Raw genomic sequence first — 18931 nt, 5'->3', positions numbered from 1 at the left:
TGTGTTCCATACAATACAAGTGGCCCCAGACAGGTTAAGATACCTTTCCCCTCCAGGCCTCACCAAAAGATGCTATGGCATGTTAAATTTGGTAAACACTTAAGCTAGCAAAGTTAAACCAGTTTGTTTATTCTCTAGGCCTTCTGTATATGAATCATCAAGAAATGGCTACAGTGCATAACATCTACCCAGCCTAACTTGACCACAGAATGCTTTTCTCAGTGACACCAATCATATCTCATTGGACTCCAGTGTCATACGAAGTATTATTTTGGGAGAGGGAACTCCACACTGCCATTAGCCATTTGCTCCTTGGTGTGAGCTGGAGGTGCTGAGTGCAGGTTTGAATGAAGGGGAGTAGCAAGGGCATGGCCTTGCATAGATGGGGAAGAGAGAGGAAGGTATAAAAGGCTGAAGATGGGCTGGGCACACTGGCTCACACCTGTAATCCCAGCACTTTGGGAGGCCAAGGCAGGTGGATCATGAGGTCAGGAGTTCAAGAGCAGCTTGGCCAACATGGTGAAACCCTGTCTCTACTAAAAATACAAAAATTAGCTGGGCGCGATGGGAGGTTGCCTGTAATCCCAGCTACTCAGGAGGCTGAGGCAGGAGAATCACTTGAATCTGGGCAGTAGAGGTTGCAGTGAGCTGAGATCGCACTACTGTACTCCAGTCTGGGTGACAGAGTAAGACTCTATCTCAAAAACAAACAAACAAAAAAAACCCCAAACCAACCAAACAAAAACTGAAGATGGACTGCACACTTCCCACAACTGCCCAGGGCACCTGGTGGCATTCTATAGCCTGGGGCCAACGCAGACCTGTGCTAGCCACATGTGGCCTGACCGTGCACGCCTGTTGATTTACCTGGAATTTTTCTTTGTTGCCAAGGGTACATCCGCAACACAAGCAGCATCTCTCCACGGGGATACTCTTCCAGCTCCACGCCTCAACAGTCTAATTACAGTACCTCCAGCAACAGTATGAATGGTTACAGCAACGTCCCCATGGCCAACCTGGGTGTTCCAGGATCACCAGGATTTCTAAATGGCTCACCCACCGGCTCTCCTTATGGAAGTAAGTGACCTCTCTATACCTCCGGCTCTCCATGCTTTTTGGTCTCTGGGTTTTACTATTCAGCCTTTTGGGAGAAAGTTGCATTTGTAAATCTTCCTAAGTCGTCGGGGAGCAGCCTAGTTTCCTGATTAAGCGTCCTTCCTGTCTTTGGTTCTTTTCCCTTAGCTGGACTTTGGCTCACGTGGTTACTCAAGGCCTTTTGGGGAAAGAAAAGGATTGAAACAATTCCCTTTTTATAGAGAAAGAGCATGTGTGGCCTGTGTTAAGTGGGAGCAAGGAATTAAGATTCCATTTCTGTTAACAATATGTGTACTCTTAGGCACTTTCAGATGTAATATTTAATCCCCATAAGAACTTCCTGATAAGAACTTTTATCTTCATGTTATAGACAAGGAAGTTGGCTTTGCTGCAGTTTTCTGACTTAATCAAGATCACATAGCTAGAATAGAGCAGGGTAATAATTTAGGCATAGTCCTGATGACTTTGAGTTATTTTGTATATCGCACCATGCTTCTTTTTGACTTTGCAACCTGGTTTTCCCCTCCCTTCAGTACCTCCAGAGAGGTGGAAGTTGACTGCGTGCAATCATGTGATATATTGAGACAGAACTTCTTCGTCTTAATCTGTGGTCTAGCAGCAAAGTCCCTGCTCTGGGAAGTTGTGAAAACCCCATTTGGGTTGCTTTGGGAGGTATGCCGGGAAGTTACACAATGGTCCCAGGAGCCTGAGGGAGTGCACTTTTCAAACCTACCTAGGGAATACTTTAGGCCAGGGGACAAGATGACATGGAGAGGCTGAAGTGATTGAGTAGAGTGTTCTTGAAATGCTGGGTCTTGTTGCAATTCTCTGCACCTTGCCCTCTTTTTACCCCATGTGGTTCCCTTGTGCCAAGAGCAAGGACATGTCAAGGGCAGCACATAGCCACGTCACATTGACATGTCACAGAAACTGCCTTTCACAGTCTTTGGACTTTTGGTTCCCTGGGGAGACACACCTATGAGCTATTTCTGGATTATCAGTTCGATGCATACACTCTACACTACACGGCAAGACAAAGACATAGTACCAAGCAGCTAACGGTAGTAGAGGTCAGTTCTCCTAGTATGATGAAAATCTTGTTACTGCAAAGACACGAGTTCTATGTTGTGTCTTGTCAGGTGGCCCAAGTTCATTAGATAACAGTTAGTCTGGAGAAATAAATGATTGCTTGATTTGTTTCTACCTTATCTTGGTCCAAAAAGTGTTTGGGGGAATTATTGCAGTCAAATAGGTAGTATGAAAGTATAAAACAGGCTCTAACAAGAAACCGAGCTAAAATAAACAAATATGGTTCAGCAAATTAGAAAATGCCAGGGCCAGCATGAATACCATTTGGTCTGTTTACTTCGTTCTGAGTTTACAAGAGGCTAAAGCAAAGAGAGAAACACTATTTGTTGTAAGATTTTATGTCCACACGTTATTTTTTAAAGTAGCTCAGAAGAAAGGTGGCAATTTCTGTTCCTGAGATGTTGGAGAGGTCTCTCCCTTGCTTTCTCCTGGAGAAGGTGTCTGGTGTGGTAAAGAGATCACATCTTTAACAACCCCTACAAATAATGCAGTGGCAAGCGATCCATTGTGTAAACAATGTTATAACAGTGACAATAATAAGATGAATTAACAATTACATTCCGCTTTACCGCTTAAAAAGCATGTTGACATCTAGAGTCCAGTCAGAGCCTTACAACAACCTTGTGACATGGATACTATCATTTTTATCATTATCCCTTGTAAGAGATGAAGAATTATTAAATGACTTGAAAGTTCATAGTAAGTAGTAAAGAGGGGACTAGAATATATCATCACACTCAGAATACCACATTTTAAAATTAATAATGTAAGAATTATTTAATGTATTTATAGTGTAATATTAGGTTAAACCATATGAAATTCCCTCTATTTGACCATTTTTGATTTATAGAAGTGGCAATTTCACATCATTCAGTCATAATTTATGTAGGTATGAATAAGGTTGACTCATACTTGTTTTTGTACATAAAAAATGATCAGTTTTATAATACAGTATGTAGTGTGGTAGTGAAGAGGATGGAGAAGAAAGAGAAAAAAAAAGAGGAATGAAAATGCACAGTTAGGTGTTAATTGCTTAATATTTTTTCCTAAATAATTCATTTGGTAGAGAGAAACCCTTCCCACTCCCACCAGAACGATTTCCTTCTGTTCTTTCATGATCACCCAAACCCACTGCCACCAGAAAACTAGTAACACCCCAAATCTTCAAAGTACCCATTAAAATGAGATGGTAGACACAGATCAGGGAAAAGAGGAAGGCAACGTGCCCAGCTGGGAGAGAGAAGGAGAGACTGGAGAAGACCTCCTCCCTGCACCTATTGAATCTGGTGTGATGGTTTGCACCTTCACTTTTGGAGGGAGGGTCTGAATGAGTTGCAGGCTAGGAATGAAATTCCAAACAGTGCATTCATTACAATCAAATTCCCCTACTCCACAAAGACTGACTACCCAGTGGAGTTCATTACAATAGCACCTGACCTGTATTTCTAGCCCGCCAAGTCTTTACTTCTCTGGGAAATACAAAAAAAAGAAAAGCCCCGGGGAAAACATTTTGTCAATTCAGTTGCTTGTGTCTGAAAACACAATTCTATGATTTTTTAAAAATGCATCTGATGTGGCTGGGCCATGCCATGGAGCAAATATTTGCCAGAGACTCTAAGATAGAAATAGAGCCAAGCTTCTTGGTCACATTTAACTTGCATGACAGCCAATGCAGAGTATCAGAAACCTGCATCTTTACTGTTTTTGCTCTCACACTACTTCAAAAATGGCCAAACAGATGTTTTTTCAATTTTACATACAAACTTCACTTCCTGGCAGTAGCAGTGTGCCAAGTTCCAGCTCAGTGCAAGTTTTTATGGCTGAATTCTAAACCCCTGACAAAAGGGGGTTATAATGAAATGCTGACAGACCCCTTAGCTCCAAAAAATGCAATGGCTCAATGCAAAGGAGGATATGTGCCCGGTGAGTTCCAGCTGAGACTATGCAAGCCAATCAATCCTTTTACAAAGAAAAGTGGTTTTTCCTTAACTCCCCATGTTCACAGAGATTTCTGGGCCAGACGTACTTGTCTTTACTTTGGCCCCTATCCATAGAGAGATAGATGTCCAGAGAAATTCTCAATTGGAAGTACATGCAATCAACTTTCCTAAAATGGTTCTCTCTGCAGTCCCAAAAGATTGTCTATTTAACAAGCCTGTAACACCCATAGGGACCACTTCTTCCAAAGCAGAATAGCCACCAAGCCTATGCAGAGTTTGGGACAGAATCCATACAGGCAGGAATCCAACCTGTCCTCATAGATTCCTACATTATGTTCAGAGCCTTAGACCATGCTCCGGGGTTCAATTGTTTTATAGTTTCAAAAACAAATATTAAGACATTCTCTATTGTAAAATATTAAATGATTACTACAGAAAATGTAGAACGTATAAAAATAGTTTTTAAAAGAACGCATACTCCCACCATAAGAACAACCTCTTTGAATTCTGATATATTTCTACTTCTTCAGAAAAGAAAAACAAAAGCCTATTAAAATAATAGTATTCTCATTACAGACAACTTGAAAAGCACGTATAGGTAAAAAGGAAGAAAGAAAAATGGCACATTCTGTGTCTACGCGGAGGGAACCATTGTTAATTTTTAAAGGATAGTCTTCCAGTCATGGATAGATACATTTTGAAAATTGCAGTGTCTGCTCTGATGCACAACTAATGAGATTCTGCCATAAGATCAATGAAAGAGAGGGTGGAAGGAAAGCAGTAAAATTACCAAAGTCACAGATATGAAGCTGGGCGCCATAAAATCCTTCAGTGATGCAGACCCAGATCGTAAGAATAGGGAACAGAGATATGAGGAGTGGTGTTTGCTTTTAAAAGTTGACTACAATCATCAGGTGTTTCCCAGGAATGTGAGGATTTATTCATCTCTTGCTTTTTTTTTTTTTTTTAATAGGTGGGGTTGTTATTAGAGTAACAGACAACTTTGTTTATAGGCAGTACAGCCTTAAATGAAAGAGAAAAGTTAAAATTATTTGTAAATGCTAATATGTCTATTGCTAAGGATTGTATTATTTATTTCTTCCCAAAGAAATCGAGATTTTCCCTTTTTAAAATGTAATAACCTTTACTGGTTTCTCCTACCATGTATTAAAAGTAACACAAGTTTGTTGTAGAAAATTTTGACGATATGGACAAGTGAAAGCACTACATTTAAGGATATTCATAATCCCATCAGCCAGAGATACCATTGCTAAAATTTTGGGTGTATATCACGTCCTTCTAGACTGTTGCTGCTATTTGCATTTCTAAAAATTAAAGGGGGCTTAATATGTGTTATGCAATTTGTTTTTTTCATCTGAAGGGGTGTATATTTCCATGGGATTAAATATTCTACAGCACTAGTTTTAATATTGGCATAGCATTCTATTGTATACTAAATACAATGTACCCTACTGCAGGACACTTAAGTTATTTTCCAATTTTTCATTATTATAAAAATGCCCTTGGACCTATTATTTTTGGCACAGTCATGACTATCTCCTTGGGATTAATTTCTAGAGATTAAATTAGTGGGTCAAAGGATGTGCACATTTTAAAATACTTTGATATATATTGCCAAAGACCCTCCAGAGAGGTTAATTCTTCTCTCAGAAAAGAAAGAATATTATATGTTTCCCCGCCCTGTTAATTTTTTCTTTTTCTATTTAGTAAGTGGAAAATAAGATCTTGTTACCGTTTTAATTAGCATTTTATTACGAATCAGTTTGATTGTTTCTATATGAGTCTCTCTTGGTCATTTTTATTCCTGATTTTCTTTTTTTGTGTCCCTTGCTTATTTTTCTCTTGGGGCGTTTTTCTTTTTCCAATTAGGAAAACTTATGAGCTATTGAGGATATAAGCATATCTAAATAAGTATTGCAAATATTTTTCTTAATCCGTCATTTGCCTTTTTGTGTTTGTTGCAGAAGTTTTTCATTATGCGGCAAATCTATCTTGTAAACTTCTAACCATCCTAATAGCTTCACTAGCACTGTTACAATTTTGCTTTTAAAAATAACTCTTTAATCTACTTAGATTTATTTTGGTGTTCAACAGGAGAAAGTACTCTAAACTTAGTGTTCAAATGGTTAGTGTATTTTTCTATGCATTTATTTTCCTACTAATATGAAATGTCACCTTTATTAATTCCCGTCTATACCCAGGTCTGTTTCTGAACTCTGTTTTGCTGTAAAGATTTGTCTGCCTATTTCTGTGCTAGTACAATGCTGATTTCACTGATGAAGATAAGTGCCTCTTACTACTTAAAAAAAATTTTTAAACAAAACTTCCTGTCTTTTACAGCGTTATTGTTTTTTGAAACAGATAAACATAGTAATTGTGTTTGCTGAAATGCACAAATTAAAATTCCTTTCAGTATTTTTATTATAGTTGCACTGAATTTTAAATTCATTTGAATGCATTTTGGCATTTTTACAAAATTGTAAGAACTATTTAAAACGGACATGTGCTTACTCAACTCTGCAACAATTCCTCCACGTCACTTAGTAAAGCTTGAGGTGTTTCCGCTGCCACTGCAAGGGAACCATTTTTGATCTAATGGGCTCTACTTTCCATTGAAATCTGTTATTAGAAAATAATTATCTGTACTAGTGAGTCACTTGCTGAATATAAATGGAATGGGGTATGTGTGAATGCCTAATTCACATTATACAAACCTCTTCAATGATGATGTCTGAGAGGAGGTTCTGCTGCTGTAGACACCATTTGGGGGACCGTGGTAGAATACGGGCCCCCTAAGTCCCAGCTTTTCTTTGGCCCCTAATTCTGTACCTTAGAGAAAATGAAAAGTTGGGGATTTTTTGCTTGTGGACTTTTTTGTCTTTTGTTTTTCTATTTCACTAATGCCAAACCCAAGGCTAGAAGAGATTTTGCTCAGAACCACGAATAAGACCCACTCCTCATGCTTAACCCTGTGTCCTATCTTCTTATGTGAATTAATTAACCCAACAGTGTTTTTATTCATTTACATATTCAAGTATTACATGAGATTCTTCCAGAACTTTGTTCTCCTTTCCAATTTTTTTTTCTTTTAATTCATATTTGAGGAAAGACAGATGTACTCAGATGCATAGCTCCTTAAATCAAGACTACTTTAAGGATAAGAAGTTTTTAGGGAAAGCTCTCCTTTTGAAGTCTTTGGATTTCAGTTCAGCGATAAAAGACATCATATGGGACTTGTGCTATTTAAGTGTTTATACAGGCAATTGGGTGGACTCGGCCCAAAATATATTTTTATAGGGAGGGAGGGGAAATGAGGGTGGAGTCGTCCATGGACATCAGAACATTTGACCTTCAATTCACCTTGTACTTAGTTGTTCAGTCATAAGTCTCGCCCATGTCCTCACTTTCAAATTTACTTTGAAGGACAATTGGTACATTGAAAACACAAAGCAAGAAATAGCACTGCTGGGCTTGGTCATTAGGCTCCAACAATACTTTTATCAAGTCATGTGACTTGGACAGTTCAGAATCTGGGAATTATACTAACACAAGTGCCTAAAACTATCAGGTGCTATATTTAAGAGTTTTGCCCTTGTGTGCTCTAGTTTACCCCTTTCTTAAGTTGAACATAGAAGGTAAAATTATCATCTTGCATGATGTAACTTGGTGGAGTATCTGACATGAAGAGGTGGGGTACTTCATCGTGTAAATTGCTTTTATTTTTCTTAGAAATTACAACACTTGGCTTTAGTCTTCCCTTAAGTCATTTTAATGTTAATACCACTAATAATGGTGTTTTTTCCTAAACATTATGTCAGGGGAGGCCAACTTGCAGCTATATTTCCCAAGAGCACTGAAAGTACGGGAGAGGGAGACAATTTTCTGAATGTTAATAAACTTTTACATTTAATGAGCACGTGGCCCATAGAGATGGCACTCTCAGAGAAGATGTTAACTCTACAGACCAAACCTCTGGAGCCTTAGGAGTTACCGGGGAAGCACATAGCTCCCAAATAGGACTTTTTTTGTAGGGTGTAAAAGTGATTTCCATTGCTGGGTAGATTTGATGATTTTTCAGGCATGTTTGGCCTCAGTCTTCTCTCTTGCCAAGCTGCTGCTTGTGAATGAAGACCTGTTCCAACATCACTTCCTGAAGCTGCCTTCCCGACTCTCCCAAGCATTGGGTACCTTCCTCTAATAGCATCATTACCATATTAGTTGTTTTATGTGTCTGTTCCTCCCACTGGACAGGGTGGCAATGTTGTCACATTCAACTTTTTTTTTTTTTTTCAATCCCTGCAATCTGGAACAATGCCAGGAAACTAACAATTTCTCAATAAAGGTGTGCCAAATATGTGAACTGAAGGAAGATCTTAATTTCTAAACGAGGATTGTGCATTTGCTTTCCAGTCATGTCATCAAGTCCCACCGTCGGGTCTTCCAGCACATCCTCCATCCTCCCATTTTCCTCTTCAGTTTTTCCTGCTGTCAAACAGAAGAGTGCCTTTGCCCCTGTCATCAGGCCCCAAGGCTCCCCTTCACCTGCCTGCTCCAGCGGCAATGGAAATGGATTCAGAGGTAAGCGAGGGTTCTATTTTGGGGTTATACATGACACAATGTACCACAGGGTTGGCAAAGTAAGAGCAAACAGGACATCGTTGTATAGCTCAAGCTGTTTACCTGCAAAGAGATGCTTTGCTGTTCTCATCATGGGATATAAATGGCTTATACAGTCAGGCAAGCGCTCCATCTAAAAGCAAGATGGAGCCAAGCATGGTGGCTCATGCCTGTAATCCCAGCACTTTGGGAGGCTAAAGCAGGCGGATCACTTGGAGGTCAGGAGTTTGAGACCAGCCTGGCCAACATGGTAAAACCCTGTGTCTACTTAAAATACAAAAATTAGCTGGGTGTGGTTGTGGGTGCCTGTAATCCTAGCTACTTGAGAGGCTGAGGCAGGAGAATCACTTGAACCGGGGAGGTGGAGGTTGCAGTGAGCCGAGATCACGCCATTGCACTCCAGCCTGGGCAACAAGAGCAAAACTCACTCCATCTCAAAAAATAATAAAAGTTTTTTAAAAAGCAAGATCGGGGAAAACAGACATCAGCAAACTCTGCAGGCAATGGAATTAACCATGGTAGAGCCATACATACAATTGAGGAGTGTCTGGACTTCCCAGCCCTATGCTGTCCACAGGGCCATTCTGCTACCTCTCAGAAAATGCCCAGTCACCCCATGGGATACCACGTGGTGCTTTCTGCTTACCTAATCCGCTTGCCATCACGGCCTCTTGGCACACATGGACAGGAGCCAGCAGGAGCAACCAACAAGTTCCGAGAATTCTGGTTACATGCAAGTCAAATTGATAGCAGGTGCCTGATTAGGCGGTTGTGGAGAATAGAAAGAAAAGACATACCGTTTCTAAGAACAAAAATTATCCATCCATCAAACCCATTTTTGAGCAATGTTCTAAAATATAATATGGCATGATATAACACAAATGTGATGAATATATGAAAATCAAATCATCTCATCATGGATTGGGGGCAGCCGACAGCAAAAGAACAAATTGGAAACTGCTGAGGACTGGGGCTCACCGGCAACCCACATTATTTTTAGGCTGCTCCTCTCGTGTCTTGGCAAGAAAATATTTACAACAAGTAGGGTTGGGTAAAACGAAAAAGGGAAGAGGTTTCATTAACCCCTCATGGATCAAAGGCTGTGAGGTCAGCAGTGCTTTATGGGGAACTTTGGATGGGCTGCATTGTCCTTGGGATGGCATCTGCCTGGTGGTTTGATGATAGAGTGGAGTGTGGGCTCTTAATTCTTTTGGGACACCTGTGAGAGGTCATTCTCTTGTGGCTGAGCAGAGCTCTGGGAGGTACGTTAGGTTCCTGAGCCATCCAAACACTGGAAATGGTGGTGTCTTCTGGAAGGCAAGTGACTCGACCGAGAAACTGTCAAAACTAGAATGGAAAACCCAGCACTCAGAAACATTGTTGAAAATTATTTTACTTCTAACTAGATGAAACAGCTGGGTCTATATGCCACCCAATGTGTGGGTAGCTGGAAACATCTGGAAATTTCATGGATTTTTTTGGCAGGGATTTTCACCCAGATGTCTAATTCATAGAGAAATAGGCTGAGCCTGTATCTAAGTGTCTCCACCTGCCCCGTCTTTCATCAAAGACCAGTGGTTTCCATCCCATCCTTAGGGGATGTGCCCAGAGTTTCTCCATGATGCCTTCATCTCCAGACAGGGAAATGAAGATGATAGCTGAATATTCACTGTACTTTCCTTCCTCTTCCCCGTGACCTCTTCAGTGTTGATGTTTCTTTTTAAGTTCTCTGGTTTTATTCATTGACCTTAACCCGAGTAGAGGCCCAGCAAGTCTTACTGGCAAAATGCAGATTGAGACAGACTGCATTTTGGGGTGCAGGCTTTCCTCAGCATTGGACGGGAGGAAGACAGGATGGATGCGGCCCTTTCCTCATTCCTGGCCACTTAACACATAGGTTCAGTTTTACTTAAAGGAAAAAAGGATACTTGACTTCCACCTGTCACCCTTTCCCCACCTCCTCTCTCAATGTGGAGCTGGTTGTCTCAGATCTTCTGTTTTACCCGGCTCTCAGCCTACGGTGTTGGCCAGGACAAGTTTCTTACAGACTCCAGGGCCTGTCATTCCCACCCCACCTCTTGCTGCATGCCCACGTCTCCTGTGGTGTTACTGAAGTCAGGTTTGAGTCAGCCCAAAGAGCTGGAAGGAAACCTTGCTTGGTCTTAGTGAGGTTCCCTCTGAGGGCAGCTGCAGCAGAAACAGAAGACCCTCTCCAGGGTCCCCAGCCACACAAACTTCTGGTCACCACCCCTCAGGGTGCTCGGGCTGAGCGGCACGTTCCTGATAGGTTTATAGGAGCAGTGAATTGGTGAGTTGCATGTAGGCACAGGCTCTAGGCTCTAGCTTCATTTCTAGAGTCATTGCAAAGTTCCAAACCTCATTTGAATCCTTCAGTTCCCTCCACATTCCTCTGGTGATTTGAACCTTTAAAAGAAGAAGGGGCCAGGTGTGGTGGCACACACCTATAGTCCCAGGTACTTGGGAGGCTGAGGCAGGAGGATTGCTTGAGCCCAGACTGTGCAACATAGTGAGACCCCATCTCCAAAAGATTTTTTTTAAAAAGTTTTTATAGGTTTTTTTTAAAAAAAGAAATTAATTTTGGGGGTACAGATGGTTTTTGATTACATGGATAAATTCTTTAGTGGTGATTTGAAATTTCGGTGTACCAGTTACCTTAGCAGTATACACCGTAGCCCATATGTAGTCTTTTTAAAATTTTGGAGTAGGCTGGGGAGGAGAAAAATAGAAGCACCTGTCGATTTAGGGCAGTAGCCTAAAAAGGAATTGCAAAAAAAACTATGAAAATATCAAGTGAGGTATGGAGAAATAACAGAATCCTGAGGACAACCTCAAAGAGGATTAGCCACGGGAAGAGCGCCGGCCACAATCTCACCAGTCGTGTGTTGAGTTCTAGTTCAGCTCTTTCCAGGCTGTGTCAATCTGTGCATGCCCTTATCCTCTCAGAGCCTCAGTTTCCCAGTCTGTTAAATAGAAAATCGACAGCTATCCCCAAAGGTTGTTGCGGACTAATTTGTGTAAAGAACTAGGCAAGGTAACAGATATTTCCTACAGCCTGGCTGAGAGGAGGCGAGTGTTCACAAAGGATGCCCTCAGAGACCTTACCTTCTGCTCTTCCTCATTTTAGACCAGGTACGTGGAAGCTCAGTGTCCAGCATTGTGAAGTTCCCTTGAGTAGAGAGAGGGAGGAAATGAAGCTGACATTTAATGCACAGTCACTGAACAACAACAACAAAAATCCTGGGATCTCAGAGGCCTGCTGGGCAGGGAGCTCCATCTCTTTAGAGATACAGTGGGAGGGTGACAATGTGGGCTGAGTGCCTGGGTGATCGCAGGCTGGGGAGGAGCCCTTCTCTAGACTTCATTGCCTGCAAAGGCATGTGCCGCCCTCACTCTCTGAGGCTTGCTAACTATCCTGAGCACTACAGGCAAGGTGCCGAACTGAGTGCTTTAAGAGAATTATGTCTAAGTCATGCCATTATCACCATTCTTAGTTAAGCAGTTTACCCAAGGCCACACAGGAAGAGTCTGATGACTTGAACCCAGACATGTGGACTCCAGAGCTTGTGCTCTGGCAGCCCACTGTGTCTCCAGGGACAATGAGAGTGAAATTCTTATCTTTACCCTATACCCATACCTACTTTCCACCTGGTTCAAAGGGAGATAATTGCTTTCTGTCTGTTGGCTATGGTTTCTACAAGCAAAAAGTCAGAGTCCCCACCTAGCAGACATCAAGCCTACCCAGTCTGGATGTCGGACTAGGAGGAAGGGATATATCTCAAATCTGTTCTTCTCTGTCATTCAGAGCATCTTGTTCTTTGAGCACCTCTGCTGTTCCATGAGCCCCTTTGGTATCTCTCTGAGCACGCAGAAAAGGAAGGGGCTGAGGATTTTTCTTTTTGAGACAGGGTCTCACTCTGTCACACAGGTTGTAGCACAGTGGTGCCATCATGGCTCACTGCAGGCTTGACCTCCTGGGCTCAATAAGAGATTCTCTTACCTCAGCTTCCTGAGTAGCTGAGACTATAGGCATGTACTACCATGCCTGGCTAAGTTTTGTATTTTTTGCAGAGATGGGTTTTCGTCATGTTGCTCAGACTGGTCTTGAACTCCTGGGCTCAAGTGATCCTCCCACCTCAGCCTCCTAAAGAGCTGGGATTACAGGTATCAGCCACCGTGCCGAGTCAGGAGTTTTAAATATAATAGACAAATTGAAGTTCAGAATGTGACTCAGAATTCCATGCCAGAGAGCTCCACATACAGCATGGTTCCACCTACCTCATTTATCAGCTGCTTCCAGTTGATGAGTATAGATTGTCGAGATAATATTACACACTATGTGTCTGATTCCTTTTCCAGCTCCCTCCAGGAAAAAAAAAAAAAAAAAAAAAAAAACCCTCCTACACTCTGGGATAATTACTAGGGTTGCTATATCTCTAAGTCATCAGGGAGTGTCCAGAATTGAACCGCCTTTATTGAAAAGTTACATTGATTCAATATATAGTAATACAGGCAAAAATAATTAAGGCTTTGCTAGCTGTGTAAGACCTTAATCCAGATCTCACAAACATTCAATAAAGGCTGTATGGGCAGGGAAATAGACGGCTGACAATTTTGCCCGAGAGGACTAGCTGATGTGGAAAAAAGGGGCAGAGAAAGAGATGGAAGCATTGAGAAAAGCAGAGAGAATTTCAGCCATTTGCTTGGAAGCTTAGTAAGCAACACTCAGCAAAATGCTTCTATTATATTGACTAATTCCTTAGATGCAATGTAGATAGTAAAATGCAAAGGATCAAATTCTAGATATGATTTTAAAGGTTCTGATGCAAGGAAACTACTCTGCCATTTTCCAAGAATGTGAAAATCCCATGGGCTTATCCTCTGAAAGCCAAGGCTGGCGGAATACATTTTGCTGTGGGATTTTTCCACATTGTGCTGGTGCTGCTTTATTTGCCACATCTAGGGAAACCCTGGGAAGTGATTCCACCCAGAGAGGCATTGTCTGAATCCTCTTGGCCCAATGGAGGGAGAAAGAATTGGATTACTCCATTTATATAGGGTGATGAAGAGTAGGAACTGGGGGCTGAGCATGGTGGCTCATGCCTGTAATCCCAACATTTTGGGAGGCTGAGGTGGGTGAATCACCTGAGGCCAGGAGTTCAAGACCAACCTGGCCAACATGGCAAAACCCCATTCTCTACTAAAAATACAAAAATTCGCCAGGCGTGGTGGCTTGCACCTATAGTCCCAGCTACTCAGGAGGCGGAGGCTGAGGCAGGAGAATCACTTGAACCCGGGAGGTTTCAGTGAGCTGAGATGGCCCCGCTGCACTCCAGCCTGGGTGACAGAACAAGATTTCACCTCAGAAAAGAAGAGTGGGAATTAAGGAACTAAATGAAGTCTTCTATTCCAGTAATCAGCATTCATTTGCAATGAGCATCAGACATGAGCAGTGAGCACCAAAGGAAGATGAGCTAATTTAAAAAAAAAAAAATGCACTCACCAAAGAAGTGAAGGGTAGATAAAAAGCTTGATTTGTAATCAACGATGCCCTGGTAAATCAACAGGCTCAGCACCTGGAAGTTCCTTTCCTGTTCCACCTAAGTGATTTGGAGGAATATAATCTGGAAGTTATTTTAGTCGAATAAAAAAATATATCATGCATATATTACAGTTTAGTTTACATGTTTACATCTGTTGTCTCATTTATACAACCCATTAATATAAAACAAAACCAGGCAAAACTTCATCAAGGTTTCCTTGTACTTCAGTGATTCCATAAGGCTTCAGTGCCTTTAATGGGCTGTCTGCTAGGAGAACGGTCCTCATATCATCTGAGGGCACTGTGTCCTTGAATGGCATCAGACTCTATCATTCCCATCCCCTGCCCCTCACTCTGTGTCATAGCCTTGAACATAAAAAGTCCCCAAGTCTCATTCCTGTGCCACTCTTTCCTTGCAGCCATGACCGGACTTGTTGTACCCCCGATGTAAAGAAGAACTGCTTTCTTATAGCACAAAACTACTTACTCTGATGGACCAATAATGAAGAAAGCGCTATGAGCTCTTACGGGGGTGTAGTGGTGCCCCCACATGAACACGATGGACACCCTTGGGTCTGCAAGGAGCCGGCATCTTACTTGGTCCCACGTCCTCCTATAGCTCTGACGGTGGCTACACAAACTGACCCTCTTGGGGACAAGGACAAAAGGTGTCATTGACGTAGTCAGTGCTAAGAGCAGAAATGCAATTCTTTGTTACGAACATTATGAAAACCACCTTCCTATGTTTGTAAAATATTTAAGAAAAAATTGGCAAACAATTAATGCTTAATATTTTGGATACTATTTGTTTTTCTTTGTAGGAAAAAAAAAGTTGAAAGTTTCTATTTTCTATGAAGCCTTTCAGATACCAATTTAGTTTATGCAGAAAAAAATTGAACGAAACAGGGTACCAGCATGGAAGACTTTCTTAAAACGCAACCTGAATCGAATGACGAAATGTTGTATGTGTGTTTGCTTATAGCTTAATCTCTAAAAAAAAAAATGAACAAAAAAAGGGAAAAATTTTAAAATGTTTTACAATTATTTAAATAAATAAACGTGTAACTTATTGTAAGTAGAGGTAGAAATTAAGACCTTTTTTTTGGAAGAGAGAGGGATTTCTCTTCCTGATGTAAAATGAAAATGATGCAAACATGTAGTAACAAGTTTTAAAGGTGTGTGATTATTACTGCAGTTACTTACTAGACTCTTATCCCTTGTCCTGCACCCCCTCCTTTTCCATCATTTTATTGACCCAAGGGCAAGAACATGTAGAATCCCACAGAACAACCTAATGCAGAAACAGAGACTCTAGCACATGCACACACAAATACTCCAACCCATCAATTCATTCCCAGTTCTGTCTGATTTCTAAATAGTCCACACTCTGTGAATATTTTTAAAAAATTCATATTATTAGTTTTCAACATTCTCTCCTGAGCAATCCAGAGAATTCCTATCTTTCAGTGTGTCTCAGGCTTTCAGCATCCCAAGGAAAGAAGCGTCTCACCTTCTAGCAGAGCCAAAACCACAGACTTTCTTAACCAAGGGACCCTTTGGGAATTCCTCACCAGAACCCCACCACTCCCTCCTCTTTGGGTGCCTGGTTCAGTACAGAGGTACACAGCCCCATAGAACTTCAGAAACAGGGTTTGGAGAAGATAACTGTGTTTGATGGACTGTTTAGAGTCAGTCTTAGAACATCCAAGTCCTTTTCTAAATTTCCTCTTTTACGGCATGAAAGTCTCTTGAAAAACAGCTATCCCACTCAACACTGTTTCTAGTCAAGAATGACATGGGATGTGCGAGAGGGATATTAAAAGCCCTAATTCCCTCTTCTGATGTTCAAAGAAAGGCAAGACCAGATTCTTGGGACATCCAGAGATTAGGAACGTCGGTGTTCTATGCAGCACAGTTACCCAGCCCTTTGATGGGCTCTTCATAGCTCTTAGAAAGGAAGAACCTTGCCTTAGCTGCTAACAGTGGTTGATTCTTGAAAGCCTATGTGATCCTAGAGACACATCCAGGCATATTTGGATTGCCAATAAGGATGTCACTTGTTTCCACACTGGGGTTCTCCTTATTGACTCCTGAGCACCACAGTAGTCTATACACAGACTTAGTTTGGGGATCTTAGTTGGGACTTCAGCGTTAGAAATAAATGCAGCACTCATGGAAAAACATCATGAGTGCATCTGAGCCAATTTTAGATTACTTCATTAATTCTGCATACCTTCTCTTTGACCCATTGAGGCAGGCCCACACCTATCCAGCCCCAACTGTCTTATTTGCCTTTAACCCATTCTGGAATTACCCAATATGACTTATACTATTTCTATGCACATGAGAATTCAAGGTTTTAGAAACCTGGCATGCTTATAAGTACTGCTGACAGTCCCTCATAGTCAGGGCTTAATGCGCCAAAATACACGGAAACATAAGAGAAAAAGTCCCCCAGTGAGAAACCTGATTGATGGAAGGGGAAGAATGTGTGGAATACGAACGTTACCTTCCAAAAGTGAAGGCAGAGCAAAATTAAGCATGTTTAGCCCTGGATTTGAGCCAATCCAACATAAGGAAATTTTTTTTTTTTAAGTAGCATTGCTTTTAGAACCTGTGAATTTTCCTCTTGCATGAAGATGAGTGCAGTACTGTCTTCAAAATGATTGTAGAATTTGTTGGTAGCTTTACACCGAAAGATGCGTGTAACTAAATACCAGACATCCTTGACCATTCAGCTAGAACTCTGGCAGCAACAGAGCTATTTAATTGTACAAATGTGTGTAAGGATTATTTTTAGTGTACTAATAAATTAAAAACAAAGCTACCCTGTCCTTGTTAGTCATTGCTATTCAATCATTCCAGTCCCAAGTTATTTTTGTGCCACTTGGAATACGAGTATTTCTATTGGTAACTAGAAACTCTATCCTATGTTTGTAAGAGGAGCTGTGTAAGATTTTTTTCATTTAAAGGGACAATTTACTTCATTATTTATCTCATTCTTTTGTTATAGCATTGTAATTCTTCTCAGTTTTTCTTTGCACATTTCAATATGCATGGTTTAAAAACCATTAACTTCTCTACCTTTTGTACAGTAAGGTTTCATTTTCAAACTGTATAGTTTCATTTTATTGTTTTGCTTTGTCAGTTATATACAGTATAAAGTTGCTATGCACAGAGCTTTTTGTAAAGACAGCTTTTTTGTTTACTGTTTTTAATGGTCTTACTTAAAGAATATCTTGTTTGTAAAATGAATATGTCTACTTCAGTTTTAAACTTTAAATTATCCTAACAAAAAAATAAAATTTTTGTACTGTAAAAATGAGTGGACCTTTGCTTTTTCTTTTTTTGGAGTAGTAGTTTGGAATTTGTTCTTAATGTTGGCAATTTTCTCATAACTGCTGGTCCCTGAGTTCTATTTGAGGAACTCTTACTATAGATTTTGTTTAAATGGAATGTGTACTAAGTTATTCCCTTAAAGGAGAGCATATGACTTTTGTTCATTTTTCTGTGTATATTGATATATCCATCTGTTCAAATTCATTCATAAAAATAACCTCAAAACTGAAAGGATCCTGTTTGCTCTGTTGGATTTTGGCTATATAGAATTCCTGAGGCAGGTGGGCAGTCTCCTCTGATTTGAAATTGCTTGTTGAACAAATGTTAAAACTTGAGCTGTCAGACACTTGGTGAAGAATCACAGGCTAGAACACAAAGACTTGACGTCTCTTCTTAAATCATAGGAAAGGAGGGAGATGTATACTCATGGAAGAAAATAATACATAGACGATAGCTCACTCAAGAAGATAGGGCGCAGAGGCTTGGAGAAGACACCCAGACAGAGGGTTGGAGCTGTCAGAGAGGGTTCCTTCGTGGGAGGCAGGGCTGGACCAGGGCTCCAAAGACCAGCAGGAGTTTTGCAGTAGAGGAGGTTAGTAGCGAGCCCTCCAGATGGGAAGGACAACACAAAGGCATGCGAAGGGAAATTCACAAAGCAACTTAGGAGAACTGGATCCTACGTGTGATTTTTCAACCAGAGTATTCACAAGTGTACTTAAAATTGGATTAGTTCATTTCTCTCTAGGAGGGTACAGATATCTTCAAACCACACGCATTGCCCTCCTCACAGAAGTGGATGAAATGCTGCTTCGAAACACTGAAAAAGTCACTGCGTTTTTGACTTTCTCAATGAAAACTAGCTCTCTGCCTAGTTGGACGTTCTTCCCTTCGATCTCTGCATGGCTGTTGCCTTCTCATCCTTCAGGCCTCAGTTTAAATATCACCTACCGAGGGAGGCCTCCAGTGACCACCTGCGATGCAGATTCCCCTTCTTATTCTCCATAATTAAACTCTGTTTGTGCCCTTGTCGCACTTTGCATTCATTTGTTTGTTTCCTGCTGGCTGCTCCCTCCACTTTAGACAGAAAGCTCATAAGGACAGGGACCGCATCAGTCTCAACTCCATATGTGACCGAGGTTCTCAACACATGCTTGTTGGATGAGTGAACGAGCGGACTCAGTTCGGACTCCCAGAGGCAGCCCTGCCTTGTCATGTGGGAGAGGCCGCTGATTTGTTACAAACAACAGAAAATGGCATCATTGGCAGAATC

At 41.1% G+C, this 18931-nt stretch overlaps 1 protein-coding gene across 1 annotated transcript in view; it reads left to right on the top strand.

Moving 5' to 3' along the window:
• The window catches only part of EBF2 (EBF transcription factor 2), a 204326-nt gene extending 186682 nt beyond the window's left edge, over positions 1 to 17644 (top strand). Inside the window, exons 14-16 of the mRNA XM_005562876.5 lie at positions 892 to 1077; positions 8556 to 8723; positions 14742 to 17644. Coding sequence (XP_005562933.1) covers positions 892 to 1077; positions 8556 to 8723; positions 14742 to 14773 — 386 coding nt within the window. The 3' untranslated portion in view covers positions 14774 to 17644. The remainder of the gene's footprint in view (positions 1 to 891; positions 1078 to 8555; positions 8724 to 14741) is intronic.
• The last annotated feature ends 1287 nt before the right edge of the window (positions 17645 to 18931 follow it).

This window comes from Macaca fascicularis, chromosome 8 (assembly GCF_037993035.2).
Source record: "Macaca fascicularis isolate 582-1 chromosome 8, T2T-MFA8v1.1".
NCBI classification, from domain to species: domain Eukaryota; kingdom Metazoa; phylum Chordata; class Mammalia; order Primates; family Cercopithecidae; genus Macaca; species Macaca fascicularis.
Note: the sequence above shows the minus strand (reverse complement) of the source record. Positions and strands in the feature narration are given on the sequence as shown.